Genomic DNA, 14,159 nt, shown 5'->3' with positions numbered 1-14,159 from the left:
TTGTGCAGCTTTTAAAGCCTTTAGTACATTTTTGGACTGGTCTTTGCGTACCAAGACAGGTTTAAGGGAGGTGACCCATTACCTCGATGACTTTTTGCTACATTCTGCAGCCAATTCTGAAGAATGCTTGCTATTACTGCATTCATTTAACAACCTAACCAAGGAGTTGAGTGTTCCCTTGGCGGCCGATAAAACTGAGGGCCCAGTCATGAGGTCGTCTTACTTTGGATCCAGTTGGATACTGTGGCACAAACTTCCTCTTTGCCTGAAGGAAAATAGGTGGCCCTGCGTGACATCATTATGGAATTTTTGCCATGGGAAAAGGTTACCTTGAGGCAGATTCAGTCTCTGTTGGGCCATTTGAATTTCGCTTGCAGGGTGGTTGCCCCTGGTCACCCTTTTCTGCGCATGCTTAGCAAAACCTTCTGCAGGCTTGTGGTCACCCCATCATCGGGTTTGTTTGCCCAGTGAGGTCAGGTCGGACCTCGAGGTGTGGCTTGAATTCCTGAAGGAGTTCAATGGTGTATCCTTGTGGCAGGATACTTTGAATCTGCAATTTGATTTCCAGATCAGTTCAGACGCTGCTGGATCCTTGGGTTTTGGGCTTTATTTCCGTGGCTGTTGGTGTGCTCAGTTGGTGTGCACTGGCAGGGTACAGCCATTACCTATGATTTAGCGTTTCTTGAGTTTTTTCCCATTGTAGTAGCAGTGCACATCTGGACCATGGAGTTCAAGGACCAGCAGGTCTGTTTCTGGTCCGATACCCAGGCCGTAATGAGTGTTTTGGCAAGGCAGTTGTCACGCTCCAGCAGAGTCTCTGTCCTATTGCGCTCATTTGTGCTGCGGTGCCTCAAGTTTAATATTGTGTTTTCTGCCCATTTTATTCCTGGCGCTACTAATGATATTGCTGACGCCCTATCCCATTTTCAGGTGGAGCACTTCAGATCCCTGGCTCCGGATGCCCAGCAGCTTCCGGAAAATTTCCTGGTTCAGCTTTTGAACCTTGGCAGCAGCTAGTCCTTCAGGGAGTAATAGCTTCTGTTTCTCCTTCCACTTTGAGGTCTTATAAGAAGGCATGGGTGGACTTTTTAGCTTTCAGAGCACAGCACTTGATGATTGACAGTACAGTGTCACCATCCACACATCAGGTGTTGCAGTATTTGGCTCACCTGCGATATATGGGTCATGCTGTAAAGACCATCAGAATTCAGTCTTCTGCCATTTCATTTTTCTGTAAATCCCTCTGTTCCAGAGATCCTTGTGCAAAGTTTGTAGTGTGCAAGGCTCTTGAGGGTTGGGCCAGGTTGCAGCCACCAAAGTCACCAGGTAGGAGGCTGGTCACATCTGACATTTTGTTCTTGGTGTGCAGCAAGTTAAGACTTGTCTGCTGGTCAATTTATGAGGCGAGACTCTTTGCGGCAGCTTTTTCAATAGCCTTTTTCGGTGCACTGCGTGTGGGCGAAGTGGTGCGGGAGTCAGCACAGGGAAGGGCTCCCAGGGGTTTGCTTTTGCAGGACATTCAGCTTTCTGATGCTGAGCTGGTGCTCACTATTCGAAATTCCAAAAAGGACCAGTTGGGCAGAGGTGCCTTGATGAGGCTGCCTGCCACTGGTAAGCCCGGCCCTTGTCCAGTGAAAGATGCCGAGAGATATTTATCACTTCGCCCGCCTGGGGGTGGTCCCTTCCTGGATCACGAGGATGGGTCCCTGTTAAAGAGGCATCAATTTGCTGCAGTAATGCGCAAGGCACTGGCAGCATGTGGCCTGCTGGTCAGTGAGTTTGCACCTCATTCTTTCTGCATTGGTACAGCTACTACCGCTGCACACTAGGGCTTGTCCGTTGACAGGATCAAGGATCTGGGCTGCTGGAAATCTGATGCATATAGGGGTTATGTCTGGATGCCGCACTAAGGTGCAGATCAAAACAAAAATTTTTCTTTCCAGTAGCACCTTAAAGACCAACTAAGTTAGTTCTTGGTATGAGCTTTCGTGTGCATGCACACTTCGTCAGATACCAAGTGTGCATGCACACGAAAGCTCATACCAAGAACTAACTTAGTTGGTCTTTAAGGTGCTACTGGAAAGAAAAAAATTTGTTTTGTTTTGACTATGGCAGACCAACACGGCTACCTATCTGTAACTGGAACTAAGGTGCAGATATTAATGTTGTTTTGTTCATTCCTAGGTCCGCCTACCCTGCACATCTGGATAGTCAGGCACAGCGTTGTCCACTGGGCCGGCAGGAGGGAGGTGGAGTCTGGATTCGGACGCAGGCTCGGACTCCCCAACCACGTGTGTCTCCTGGGTGTCCAGACAAGAAATGCGTTGGGAGGAGCTTCTCCCAATGGTGCAGGCAAAGATGTCTGTGGAAGGCATGCCTGCGGTGGTGGTGGTGCAGCTGGGCAAGAATGATTTGCCGGAAGTTCCCAGCTTGAGCCTGCCGACCCGCATGCAGGAGGACTTTGATGAGTTGAAGGCAGCTCTTCCCAGACTCAAAATTTTTTGGTCGCAGCTGTTGCAGCGACATGTGTGTCATGGTAGCCGATGCCCAGCTGCCACCGAGAGGGCCAGGAAGTGCGTCCAGAGCGCAGTGGCCAAGAAGGTTCTGGCCTTGGGCGGGACGGTGATCTGTCACTCAGGCATTACCTTCTGTGATGCATCCCTTTACAGGCTTGATGGGGTTCATCTGTCTGTGACTGGGAATGATCTGTGGCTGACCTCTGTGTTAAGGGATTGGTTGTAGGTGTGAGTGGTTGGCGGTGAGCGTGGGTGTTCGTGTGGCAGATCGGCCCTGGTTCAGGGATGGGGGATGGGGGAACGCTCTCACCATCCCTATGTGAAGGGTATTCCGTTAAAGGAATCCAGGGATTCAAATGGTTTGGTCAACCCTTGAGAGCGGGTTGTGCCCATGCCTGAGTCCAGGGGGGCATCTGGGTGGTGAACATAGTCTGTTCCCGGCTTTTTACTTACCCAGGTGTTCACCCTTGGCTGATCTATGCTGGTGCCCTGGGTCAGCGCTCCCTGCAATGGTTCAGGGAGCTAGTCGAACCAGAGCACCTTCTGTAATCAATAAAGCTGTGGCCTAAATTCTGCCAAAAACCAAACTAAAATTTGAGTCAAGTGTGAATTTATTTAGGGGGGGGTCTCTGGGTCTGAACACGCAAATGAGAAAAGAAAGGCTTATGAAAAAGTGAAATGGGAACATGTTTTGAATATGTGGATGGGAGGGGGGGAATCTGTAATCAATTTGAGTAGTTTATTAACTACTGCACCATGAGGCATTTCTGCAAATATTGAATGACATATGATGTAGAGAACAGTGAATCTCATGACCAGGATTCAGATATTATCACTTTACATAGCAGTAGCAACACACTGACAAGATTACTATTATTTTAGTTATTATTTCTGTTCAGTCTTATCTGACCTGTCACCTAACTCTATACCTATTTAATGTACTTTACATTTTATGGAAAGTGAATAGTCAAGAGGAAAAGGACAGAAGCAGCAGATATGTCATTATGTATGTGTGGTTTTCACTCTATGACAAATCTGTACAGAGAATATAATACATGGCAATCACTGCATTTTAGGAGTATGCCTCGGGTGGTTTTACAGGGCTGAAGAAACCACCATTCCTTGAAATTTCTTACCATTTTTGCAAAGTATCAAATATATGAAGAAAATTATCCAGAGTGGGGCACTTTCCACAGCAGGCCATTGACACAGATGCAGGTCTTGTGGTTTTAAGGTTTTTTTAAAATTTTCTTGGGATTCCATGCAATGCTGTGCATGCAGAGTTCCAACCAGGCAGATGGTCCTCCCGCTCTCTGGAGCAGATTCTGAAGGTATATGGGGGAGGGGGGAGGGGGAGGGATAGTTATGTTGTGCAAGTGGAAGTCATCTGAGCTCGTGGAACAGCAGCAATGGGTACAACCTTTGATAGTGTATTTAGTGCCAAGGTTTGCTGGCAACTTTTAGACAAATACCATAAAGACCAGTTAGAAAGCTTCAGCTGTGTCTAGATTATAGAAGCATTTCCCCAAATTTAAATAGATCTGCAACCTTTTGGGTGAAATATACCACCAAATTTGTCTTGAAAGCCCACCGAACAAGCTTGTAAAGTCAAATATAATGTGAGGCCCACGTAGGACTCATAACCCTGTACATTACCAGAATGTCCATCTAGCCCAGCATCCTGCTTCCCACAATTATCAATCAAATGCTTCTAGGAAACACACAACAATGGTATGAAACTATGGCCCTCCTCCACCACCGTTTGGTACTTCTTCACCTTCACCACCACAGAGTCAGCTCAATAATGAACTCTTACTTGTGTTGAGCTGGATTTGTCGGCTTCATTCCCTATCATCTTTCAACTTGCCTCATCCTCAGCTCAGATGTACCCCATGGAAATGCTAAAGCTCTACTAAATAGAAGCGAATGCTCAGGAGTAACCATGCCAACCACCAGGGCCATCTCCATATTCTACCAATTGACCAGGACTTTGGTAGGAGCACCAGCCATGCCGGTTGGTAAAAAAACCAACCCAAAACAACATCAAAGCTCTCTGGAATCCATCAGACTCCATTCGTCTCTGGGGTGAACATTTACCTCCATGAATCTTTACCTTCTTTCAGTTGAAGATTTCCATTAATGCATTTTCCTCTTACTACTCCTTCCCATTCCCACAGAAAGGAAGAATGTGAACAAGTTTCTTCTAGGGCTGCTTCTTCTTTTTAATCTGTCCAGTGGCATTTCTACAGTCTTATGCCATTTTATTTGATTTTGATACTCCTTGATTTCCTAAACTAATACTCAAATGGCTTACTCATAGGTAAGTGGAATGAAGACTGCAGCCTAAATTACCATGCAGTCTGAAAGTGAAGGAGGGCAATAAAGAGCCACTAGTTGGGATAAATTTTAATAATCTAATGGCTCTGCTTGAACTGAACATGTGCAGGAATAGAATACAAAGCCCAATATTATAGGCGAGCCATTCTGCTTGCTGAAGATGTCTCACCTTTCCCATGCCACACCTCTTCAGGTGAGGAAAACTTCTTAATTATTATATCCTTGGTGACCCATAACACTGAGCGAGTGTTAAAAGCCACAACAGTGGTCTGTACCCTGTCCATGAGTCACCAAGGTTTGTGTGCAAGTCTTGATAATCACCATTCACCTGGAAAAGTGCCACAGGATGCTCACTTATTCCTCTTTCCTATTCCCATTCCCTTTCACCACAGATTCCTGCCAAGTGACCAAATAACCAACCAGCTGTTTTAAACACCAACACCTACTGCCTATAACCTCCCTGTTCTTCACCCTGCACTATCCAGCAAATTTCAGTGCAAGGCAAAAATTACTGTTTGTCCGTGTAAAGGCAACCAGCAAATCCCGTACTTATATCAAAAGGAGGGCAGGTTGGGTGACAACTGGAGACTAAAGAGGATGTCCCCAAGCAGTGATGCCAGTATGCAGCCCCATGCTTGCACCCTCCCCATCGTTCTTCCTGCCCCACTCATAATCACAATTTCACCTGGACCTCTCAATGGAAAAGCATCTAGCAAAATAGCACTGGTACTGGCTGTGAACTTCTGTTGTCTCTCTAAGAACAATGAGATGACGGTAAGCAAAACAACATTAAGTCCAGCCTCCCAAAGCTGGGTGAATACACTTTCACATTCTGTAGCTAACTTTAGCCATGTACAATTTCATTTACATTTGTTTACCATGAATATGCAATGCACTCTGATAGAGAGCCAATTTTAGGGAAGCAAGCGAGAGGGTTCATGGAAAACAAATTTCAAGCCGGAAAACTGATGATTTTGCTAAGAAGGACCAAAAATACCATATAATAGGTACATATTTAAAAAATGTCCAGTATTATTATTATTTTGACTTTATTATGTGTATTGATACAATTTGGACTAATTAGTTTGTTGTTGTTTAGTCGTTTAGTCGTGTCCGACTCTTTGTGACCCCATGGACCAGAGCACGCCAGGCACTTCTGTCTTCCACTGCCTCCCGCAGTTTGGTCAGACTCATGTTTGTAGCTTCGAAGACACTATCCAACCATCTCGTCCTCTGTCGTCCCCTTCTCCTTGTGCCCTCCATCCTTCCCAACATCAGGGTCTTTTCCAGGGAGTCTTCTCTTCTCATGAGGTGGCCAAAGTATTGGAGCCTCAGCTTCATGATCTGTCCTTCCAGTGAGTACTCAGGGCTGATTTCCTTCAGAATGGAGAGGTTGGATCTTCTTGCAGTCCATGGGACTCTCAAGAGTCTCCTCCAGCACCATAATTCAAAAGCATCAATTCTTCGGCGATCAGCCTTCTTTATGGTCCAGCTCTAATTAGTATGGACTAATTAGTATGATATGCTTAATTTGGTAAATGGAAACTTAATAAAAATTATTTTTTAAAAAAATGTCCAGTATTACCATACAGTGGATATTTAAGAATACAAGAATAGCCCCCTGGACCAAGCCAAAGTCTTGTCCAGTCCAGCATCCCATCTCCAACTATGGTCAACCAGATGCCTCTAGAAAGCCCGCAGGCAGGACATGAGGGCAACAGCACTCTCCCACAGTTGTTACTCCACAATGGTAGAGGCACACTGCCTCCCAGTCCAGAGGAAGAATATAGGTATCCATATTCCAGTTTGGATTTTCCATTTTTTTAGTTAGTCAAGTTAATGTATATGCCACCTTTTCAGAATGAGCTTAAAAATAAATTCAACATTACAAATACACAAGCATTGGACAAAATGAAAATTTGCAGGCCATAAATGAATAAAACTGGAGGGAGAGAGGTCTTCTCAGCAGGCTAGATGATTTACAACTGGTTTCCTCACCTCTACCCCAGAGAAGGCAGACATCAAGAAAAGGAAAGTGTTGTGAGAATGAATCCTCTTCTCCAGTGTCCAGGAAGTTCCAGCTGCTGGTGCTGGCCTCACTAAAATGCTGATGAATTTTTCATTAGGGGTTTCTTTGTGTCAAAAAATAAATAAATTACAAACTGATGTGAAAAGATGGAGAACAAAAGTTAAGATTGGGGAAAGTGAGAAAACGAGAGAAAATGAAACTGATAGATTCACCCATCCCTAGTCATCACTTGATGACTCTTTTTCACTACCAATTTCTCTCTCTCTCTCTCTTGGCAGGAAGTCCACATGACTGGCGGACTTTGAAGGGAAAGAAGAGACAGCATTTCTGGAACAACGATTACAAATTCTATTAAAAATTTAGAAATGCCGTTTGCAATCTGGCAAAGGATAAAGAATTACTGTTTGAAAGGTCCAATTTTGAAGACTCAGAATGCTGCTGGAACTGTGAAACACAGATGTAAAAGCAGAGGAATGTGGAATATTTTTTTAAAAAGTGAAATGGCAGAGAGAGCACATAATAGTCTGAAAACCTTATGCAATGCTTTCTAGTGGTTTGCTGCTGTGCTCTGGGCCCTCCCGGGTAGTTCCAAGATCAAGGGAAATAGGGGCAACTGTGTGGTGGTGCAGTACTCTCAGAGAACATTAAAATGATGCTCCATGAATTCAAAAGGAGTGGGAATAATGGTTAGTAGATGAAAGCAAGCAGAAAACAGTCCAAAATTGAACCAGAGTTTGCTCCTGGTCTAGAGAGCTGTGGCTGGCACTTCAGAAGGTTGAGTGATTCATGGTACACAGTGAGGCAAATAAAAGGTTGGGTCACCCAGCTGATGACACTAATCTGACTCCATGAGGCAGTGGCAAACATCTCAGAAGGTGGCAGGTAGTTTACAGCAGGGAAGAGAACTTCTTGATGCTGCAGTTAACCTGAGAAACAAATTGAAGTGAAGGGGGCATACACTACTATTCTCAGGTGTACACTACTATTCTCAGGTTAGGACAGACATTTGTGTCTGTGATATTTATGCTGCCACCTTAAGTTAAATGTATATTATGCTCTTCTTGTTCTGTGTTTCTTCCATTGTCTCCTGAGACAGATGGATGCCAACCATTGCTCTACATATGTCATTCATAAGTCAAATTGAGAGGACTTTTGTCTTTAAAGGCAGTATAACAATATTTTAAACAAACAGTCCTGCCCAAAATCTGGGTTAACCCTTCCCCACGTCACATGCAACTCAACTTCTTCTATTATGCACATACTGTACTGTTTTGTAAAATGCAGCCAAAAGAAAGTGTATTCCGATGCAGGCTTAATGTCGGGGAACACTCTTATTCCAAATGTGCAAGCCAGCAACAGCTTATTCAGCATTTGAAGAAGTTCCACGTGGTATTCTTCATTATTGCCTCTCTCTTTTTGCTCAGCAGCTTCTGTGGTTCCTGGAATCTAAGCAAAAAGGGGGAGAACTGAAGAAGGTGCACTTCTTCCACCCAATCATAATAGTGGGAACAGGGAGAGAGAGAAGTGGTGTGTGTGTGTGTGTGTGTGTGTGTGTGTGTGTGTGTGTGTGTGTGCGTGCCAAGGAGGGCATCTCATTAATCGCTTGAATCATCTATGGAATTATAGCTGGATGAAAACAAGGAAATTGGGGTCAGACATATTTAGAAGTCTGCCATCCTCAGCTTCTTCTGTTAATAGTGACATATCCAGGCAAAGAAAGAGAAACCCAATAGCCAGGGCTCCCAGGTACCTTGAAAGACAACAAGCTAACAATCACACCTGCACTGAATGACCAATAGCATTGGCTGTGACATAGGATTCTATTTCATTCAATGGCCAAAACCAAGCTAAACAACCTTCTGCACACTAGCATACTGTACTTCACATTAACTGTTCATGTGTATGTGTATGCTGAGCACATGCAGGCGCATCATATCACACATCTGAGTTTGCGGTTTTTTATTAGATCACAACTATTGCCATCCTAATGCAAAGTGTACACTCACACCCTCAAAGGAGTAACAAATTCACAGTGTAATCACAGTGAACATGTGCAATTAAACCGGTTGCAAAGATGCAAAGCAATAATGGGATGCAACTAGGGGGGGGGGTGAATTGGTGTCCATGCTACTTTCTAAGGTGTGCATTGATAACTTTGTTCTGTCCCATTTCCACATTAATTCATGAAAATACTTGTTTAAATATGAAAAAAAAAAGATTTATAGGCATGTGTTTTCTCAAAATACTCATTTTTAAACATATTTTATCTCAGCTTTTCTGTCAGGAACTGCTTCAGAACATTCCAGAAGTGTATAAGCTGGCAGGTAACTACATTCTGATCTGCATATTAGTCTGTGAGGTGAGAATAAGGTCAGTTCATATCAGTTTTTTCAAAGACTGAATTCTTCAAGCATCCCTACATGCAGCATGGGAGATTTGCCATGACATTCCATTTTACTCAGTGTTGCAGAATAAGATGCAGAAGGCATTCTAATTCATTTCTGTTTCCAGTGCCTCCTCCCTGACTCATGCTGTGTATGATTGGGGCAAAGATGCATGCAGACAGTAATTCACTAAGCTGATATGTGTTGGCCAATCCTAAAGGGAAAGTCCCACTGTGTTCAATGGGGCTTATTCCCCAGCAGGTTTGCATAGTGTTGCAGCCTTGCTTTTTATTTAACCCATTTCTATGAAGGAAAACTTTTTTCAATATTCACACAATTCACTACTATTGCATTATAATTCAGCAAATGGGATATCCACTTCAATGTTCCTTCCCAGCATCATCATGCTGTTTAGGCAACAAGGTCAAAGCTGAAGTTGGTTTGGCCTTTTTTAATTGCTTCATTTTGTCCCATATAACACAGACACGGAACCAGTCACAAGGTGTAGTGTGAAGCAAGTCTATCATTGTATACCACGCTATAAATTCAATGCATCAGTTCTATAAATCCACAAAAGCAATGAGATTGTGAGCATGGGTGAAGCACCATCAGTGTGTATGTACCAACATGATGAACCATGAAGCTTTCCCAAGTTTCCTGGGAAATGAACTCAGTAAGCATAGACCACAAATAAGTAGGACCAGGCGAGTCTGCCCATCTGAACTAATAAGTGAGGAGGGCACAACTGTATAGTACTTACTATCTGAACAGAATTCTCTATCCATTTCAGTGGCAACTCACTCAGAACCTTTGCATGCCTCAATGTGAGTCAGTGGCAGAAGTTTATTTCAAAGCTTCCATCTATGCATTATTTTGTATTCTTATGAGGACAGAGTGGTTGAAAAGATGCCATCTCCTCTGAACTCTCAGGATAAGAAAGACTGAGGGCTCCAGGATAACACATCTAATGGAAGCTCAGCAAGATGTTTGAATTATTAAGGCACTAGACTGTTTGTTTGTTCTGTGTATAATCTGTAATTCTCTCGGGAGGTGGAAGAGAAACAGAAGGGTCATCACAGAAAGGAACAGCATGAGAAAGCTAAGTAATCCGGAAGAACAGCCCAGTTACTACTAAGATAGGGCCTGGGAATTTATTGTCTCAGACAAGATAGGAACACAGAAGCCGCTTCTTGCAGAGCTAGCCAAGAGACAGAGCTGGCACTGAAAGAGCTGGCAAAAGCTCAGAAGTCATGGCAATGCCTGGCAGATGATACTACTTTCTTAATCATTCTGCTGGTCAGCTCTTTTGCACATCTATAATGATGTCTGTAACTGTGGCAACAAAAAGTTACATGGTGATGCAATTGTTATAAAAGACAACCTGGCTGCTTGCATGATGCAGTCAACAGAGAGAAAAACTGGGAATGCAGCACATAAACTGGAGGTGATACCAAGAAGAAGAAGAAGAAGAAGAAGAAGAAGAAGAAGAAGAAGAAGAAGAAGAAGAAGAAGAAGAAGAAGAAGAGAGTCTGTGTTTCTTCTTGAGGAGCAAAAGAGGGAAAGGATAGTTGCAAGATGGAAATGGAATATCACAGCACAGAACTTACCAAAGCATGAGATGGTTTTCATTAAAACAAACAAACAAACAAACAAACAAACAAACAAACAAACAAACAAAGTCAAGTTTAATGTTTAACTAATTAATTAATTCTTACATTTTAAAGTGCAGTGAAACCTATACAAATGTTTAGGTGTCAGTTTGATAAAGATACAAAATAGATCTTGGGCACAGAAGGAGTTTCTGGTGTACAGAATGGGACTTCTGCAATACTGATAGCCCCTGTCCAGCAGTCCCTTGCTGTTCTGAACACACCCAGCCAAGGAAGGCAAATGACTGAAAATTAATTCTTTATTGAAAAAAGCACACCCTTACAGCAACTCCTAAAGTATACCAGATACAAACACACAAGCACACTTCCAGCATCTACATAGCTGGCTTTAACTTTTTCTGGTTTGTGCATGGCAGAGTTGATGCAGCAGCAGGACCATGCCCACCCCCAGGGCTTTTGTACCCCTGTCTGATGGAGTACATGCATGCAACCTGACACTTCTCCTGTACCTACCCTGTGCTTCCCTCTTCAAGCCCCTGCTGGTTCTAGGAGACAGCTGAGTAGGGTACAGTGGGGATTTGACTGACCTGCTCCTCACCCGAACAGCCTCTTCCTCCACTTCAGACACATCCTGTGCCCCCCACCTTCATCTCTGACTGCTCGGATCTTTCCTGCTCCCTCCACCCTGGCTCCTGCCTTGTGGGTAGCACCAAACCCACATAAGTACCTGGCCCTCTTTCCTGTGTCAGCCTCCAGCTCCCCTGCCTCTGTCACACACCTGTCAGAGCCCTGCCAGTCCCAGGCACTGGTGCTCTAAAAACTTCTCTTCCTCCTTTGCCTTTATTACTGCAGATCCAGCTTTTGTAAAGTTAGGAAAATATTTCAAGGATCTGGAATAACATGGGCAAAAGAGTAAGAAGGATATTTCATTGATATGATATTATGCAGCTTTTGAAAAATTAGCATAACTGATGCTGATTGCAGAACTAGGGAATTCTACTACAGAATTCTAAACTTGGTGACTATACAAGAAACAAGCTTCACACACAAACACATAAGAAACAACTCAGTAGCACTTCCAGCCAGTGAGACTACCTGAGCCTCCAGCGACAAAGCTGGATCCAGAAGCACACCCAAACTGTGAGCCTGCTCCTTCAGAGAAAGTACAATTCCACCTAGGGTTGGCAGCTGAGCAGTTTACTCGACATGGGAACGACTCATCCACAGTGCCTCCATCTTGCCAGGACCCAAGTGCTTTTCAGGCTAGCATCACTCTATGGTGGCAGTCTTTCAAACACTTTTTATATGGAGGGGGAAAGATATCTCCTGCCAACTTCCGCTTTTTAGGCACAAAATTGGCCATGTGCAAGGACACATGGAGGTAGACATACTTCAGCTAACTTGGCATGGAGTATCTCAAGTAGTTACTTAGACTTCAAAATGCAAATCTCCTCCAAAGGCCGAAAGATATTCTGTGTGTAAAAAGGCTAGCAGCAAGAGAGAACTAAAGAAGACATTTAAGTACAAATTTCAAAGCAGTGGCTTCTTGCATGGGTTCAGTATATGGTTTTAGCAGTCTTCTGGCCATTTTAAGTGACTGGGTTGTATAAGCTTCCAGTTACATTAATCCACTGGCTGTGTTGTGCTAGTTTGCTTCTCCCCCCTCCCCGCTTACATATCATATATTCCTGGGATACTGAGTGCCAACCTGCTTGATGTGTCCTTTGTTAATCTACCAACTGCTCTCCCCACTACTGCTTCCCTGAAAAAAGTTTCTGGCTCCTAAGAACAGCATCATTAAGAGAGGGTGGTATAATCATAGTTATTATAAAGCACTTAGCAATGTTCACTCAGTTCTCTCGATAGCCAAGCATGCAGAACCCTGTCATTTTACATACAGGGTACTTTGTTCCAAGGAGAAGACTGTAGGATTGCTACTTTCCAGAAAGTGACTGTGGAGAGAGAGAATGGGGGGGGGGGGGGAGAGAAAAACAACTTGCTGAATATTTTGCTATTAGATCATTGCCATTTATGTCAAGACTATGGAATGTCTGCATTATGTAAGATAGCATTTAGTATCAATTTAGAGAAATGAGTGTTTATCACCTCATCATCCTCCAGCATGGTAAAAGGTGGTGGGGGTGGGTTGTTAAAATTTTCAGTTTACTTTGCCCTCAACTTGGGCAAGTTTCTCACCTTCAAAGTAAATGCAAACAAACAAACAAAAATGGCCTGTCCCCAAGTAGGACTGTGAGCACAACAGAAACCAAGCTTAGCCCATCATACCTGGCAAATAACTGGACAAAACCAAATACACAGAAGCCCAGAATGCTAATTTTTAAAGGGCTTACAAGGATCAGGCAGCTTAGAGAACAGCCTGTCCTCCATATGGGTGGATTTTAGCCAAAGCGGGCCCACATAATTTGGTGCCTATATCCAAATGGAACATGCCAAACAAGAATAGCACACTCTTCCATCTAAACCATTTTCTTGCTTCCCACAATAGCCAACAATGGAGAGACATGATTCTTCTCCTTTTGTCACAGAGGAATGCTGATGTTGTACATAGATAACAGGATGAGGATCTCATGGATACAGATGGCTCTTTTCCAGAATCCATTCACTATGGAAATATAAGTGCTTGCTATGCGTGGTGCTCAACAATCTCAACGTTAGAATGGTCACTCCCATTTTTGGGAAGACCAAACACTAAAATAAAGAGTGCTATGGCACCTTGGAAACTATCTGATTTAAGCTAATTTGAGGAGAAATTCCCATTGAACCCAGTGGGACTAACTTTTGCTTAGGATTGCACTGTTACAGTGGCATAAAGAACTGAGGTGTATTGCATCAGATACATTAATCAGGTTGAGTTTGTGGTAGGTGTGCACCATACTGGCCTGAATATAGGTCTCACTATTTTTCCAAATATTGACTGTGAAAACTTTAAGTGTGGCTTAAATTCGCAACCTTACAAAAACTGACTTTTACGATATCGCTGCTAAAACAGACATACAATAAAACGGAATGGGTGTGAGTGCCTGTGGAATTTTATTTTATTTTATTAAATTTTTATTAGGAATTTAAACAAAACATATTATCTTAAACACATATCATCCTTAATTCCCCCCCATTTCCCCCGTCCCCTCCCTCCCATACAACAACCCACCCTCCCCACCCCACCCCTGACTTCCCTCAGTTCCAATCTCTGGTTTCTCTATAAAAGCTATTCTCCGCATGTTACAAAGTTGTATGAATCCTTAATTTGTCTAACTGGTTGTTA

The 14,159-nt window shown here is 43.5% G+C and overlaps 1 protein-coding gene across 4 annotated transcripts in view; it reads right to left on the bottom strand.

The window, feature by feature from the left end:
* The window catches only part of CACNA2D2 (calcium voltage-gated channel auxiliary subunit alpha2delta 2), a 513,451-nt gene that overhangs the window by 477,058 nt on the left and 22,234 nt on the right, over nt 1-14,159 (bottom strand). For 2 of the 4 annotated variants that reach the window (XM_083603285.1, XM_083603286.1), the window contains exon 2: nt 12,775-12,828. The exons of the other annotated variants lie outside the window; for them this stretch is intronic. In XM_083603285.1, coding sequence (XP_083459411.1) covers nt 12,775-12,828 — 54 coding nt within the window. The remainder of the gene's footprint in view (nt 1-12,774; nt 12,829-14,159) is intronic. 4 annotated transcript variants of the gene reach the window in all.

The sequence above is a fragment of the Podarcis filfolensis genome (assembly GCF_964270895.1).
Source record: "Podarcis filfolensis genome assembly, chromosome: 2".
Lineage (NCBI taxonomy): Eukaryota > Metazoa > Chordata > Lepidosauria > Squamata > Lacertidae > Podarcis > Podarcis filfolensis.
Note: the sequence above shows the minus strand (reverse complement) of the source record. Positions and strands in the feature narration are given on the sequence as shown.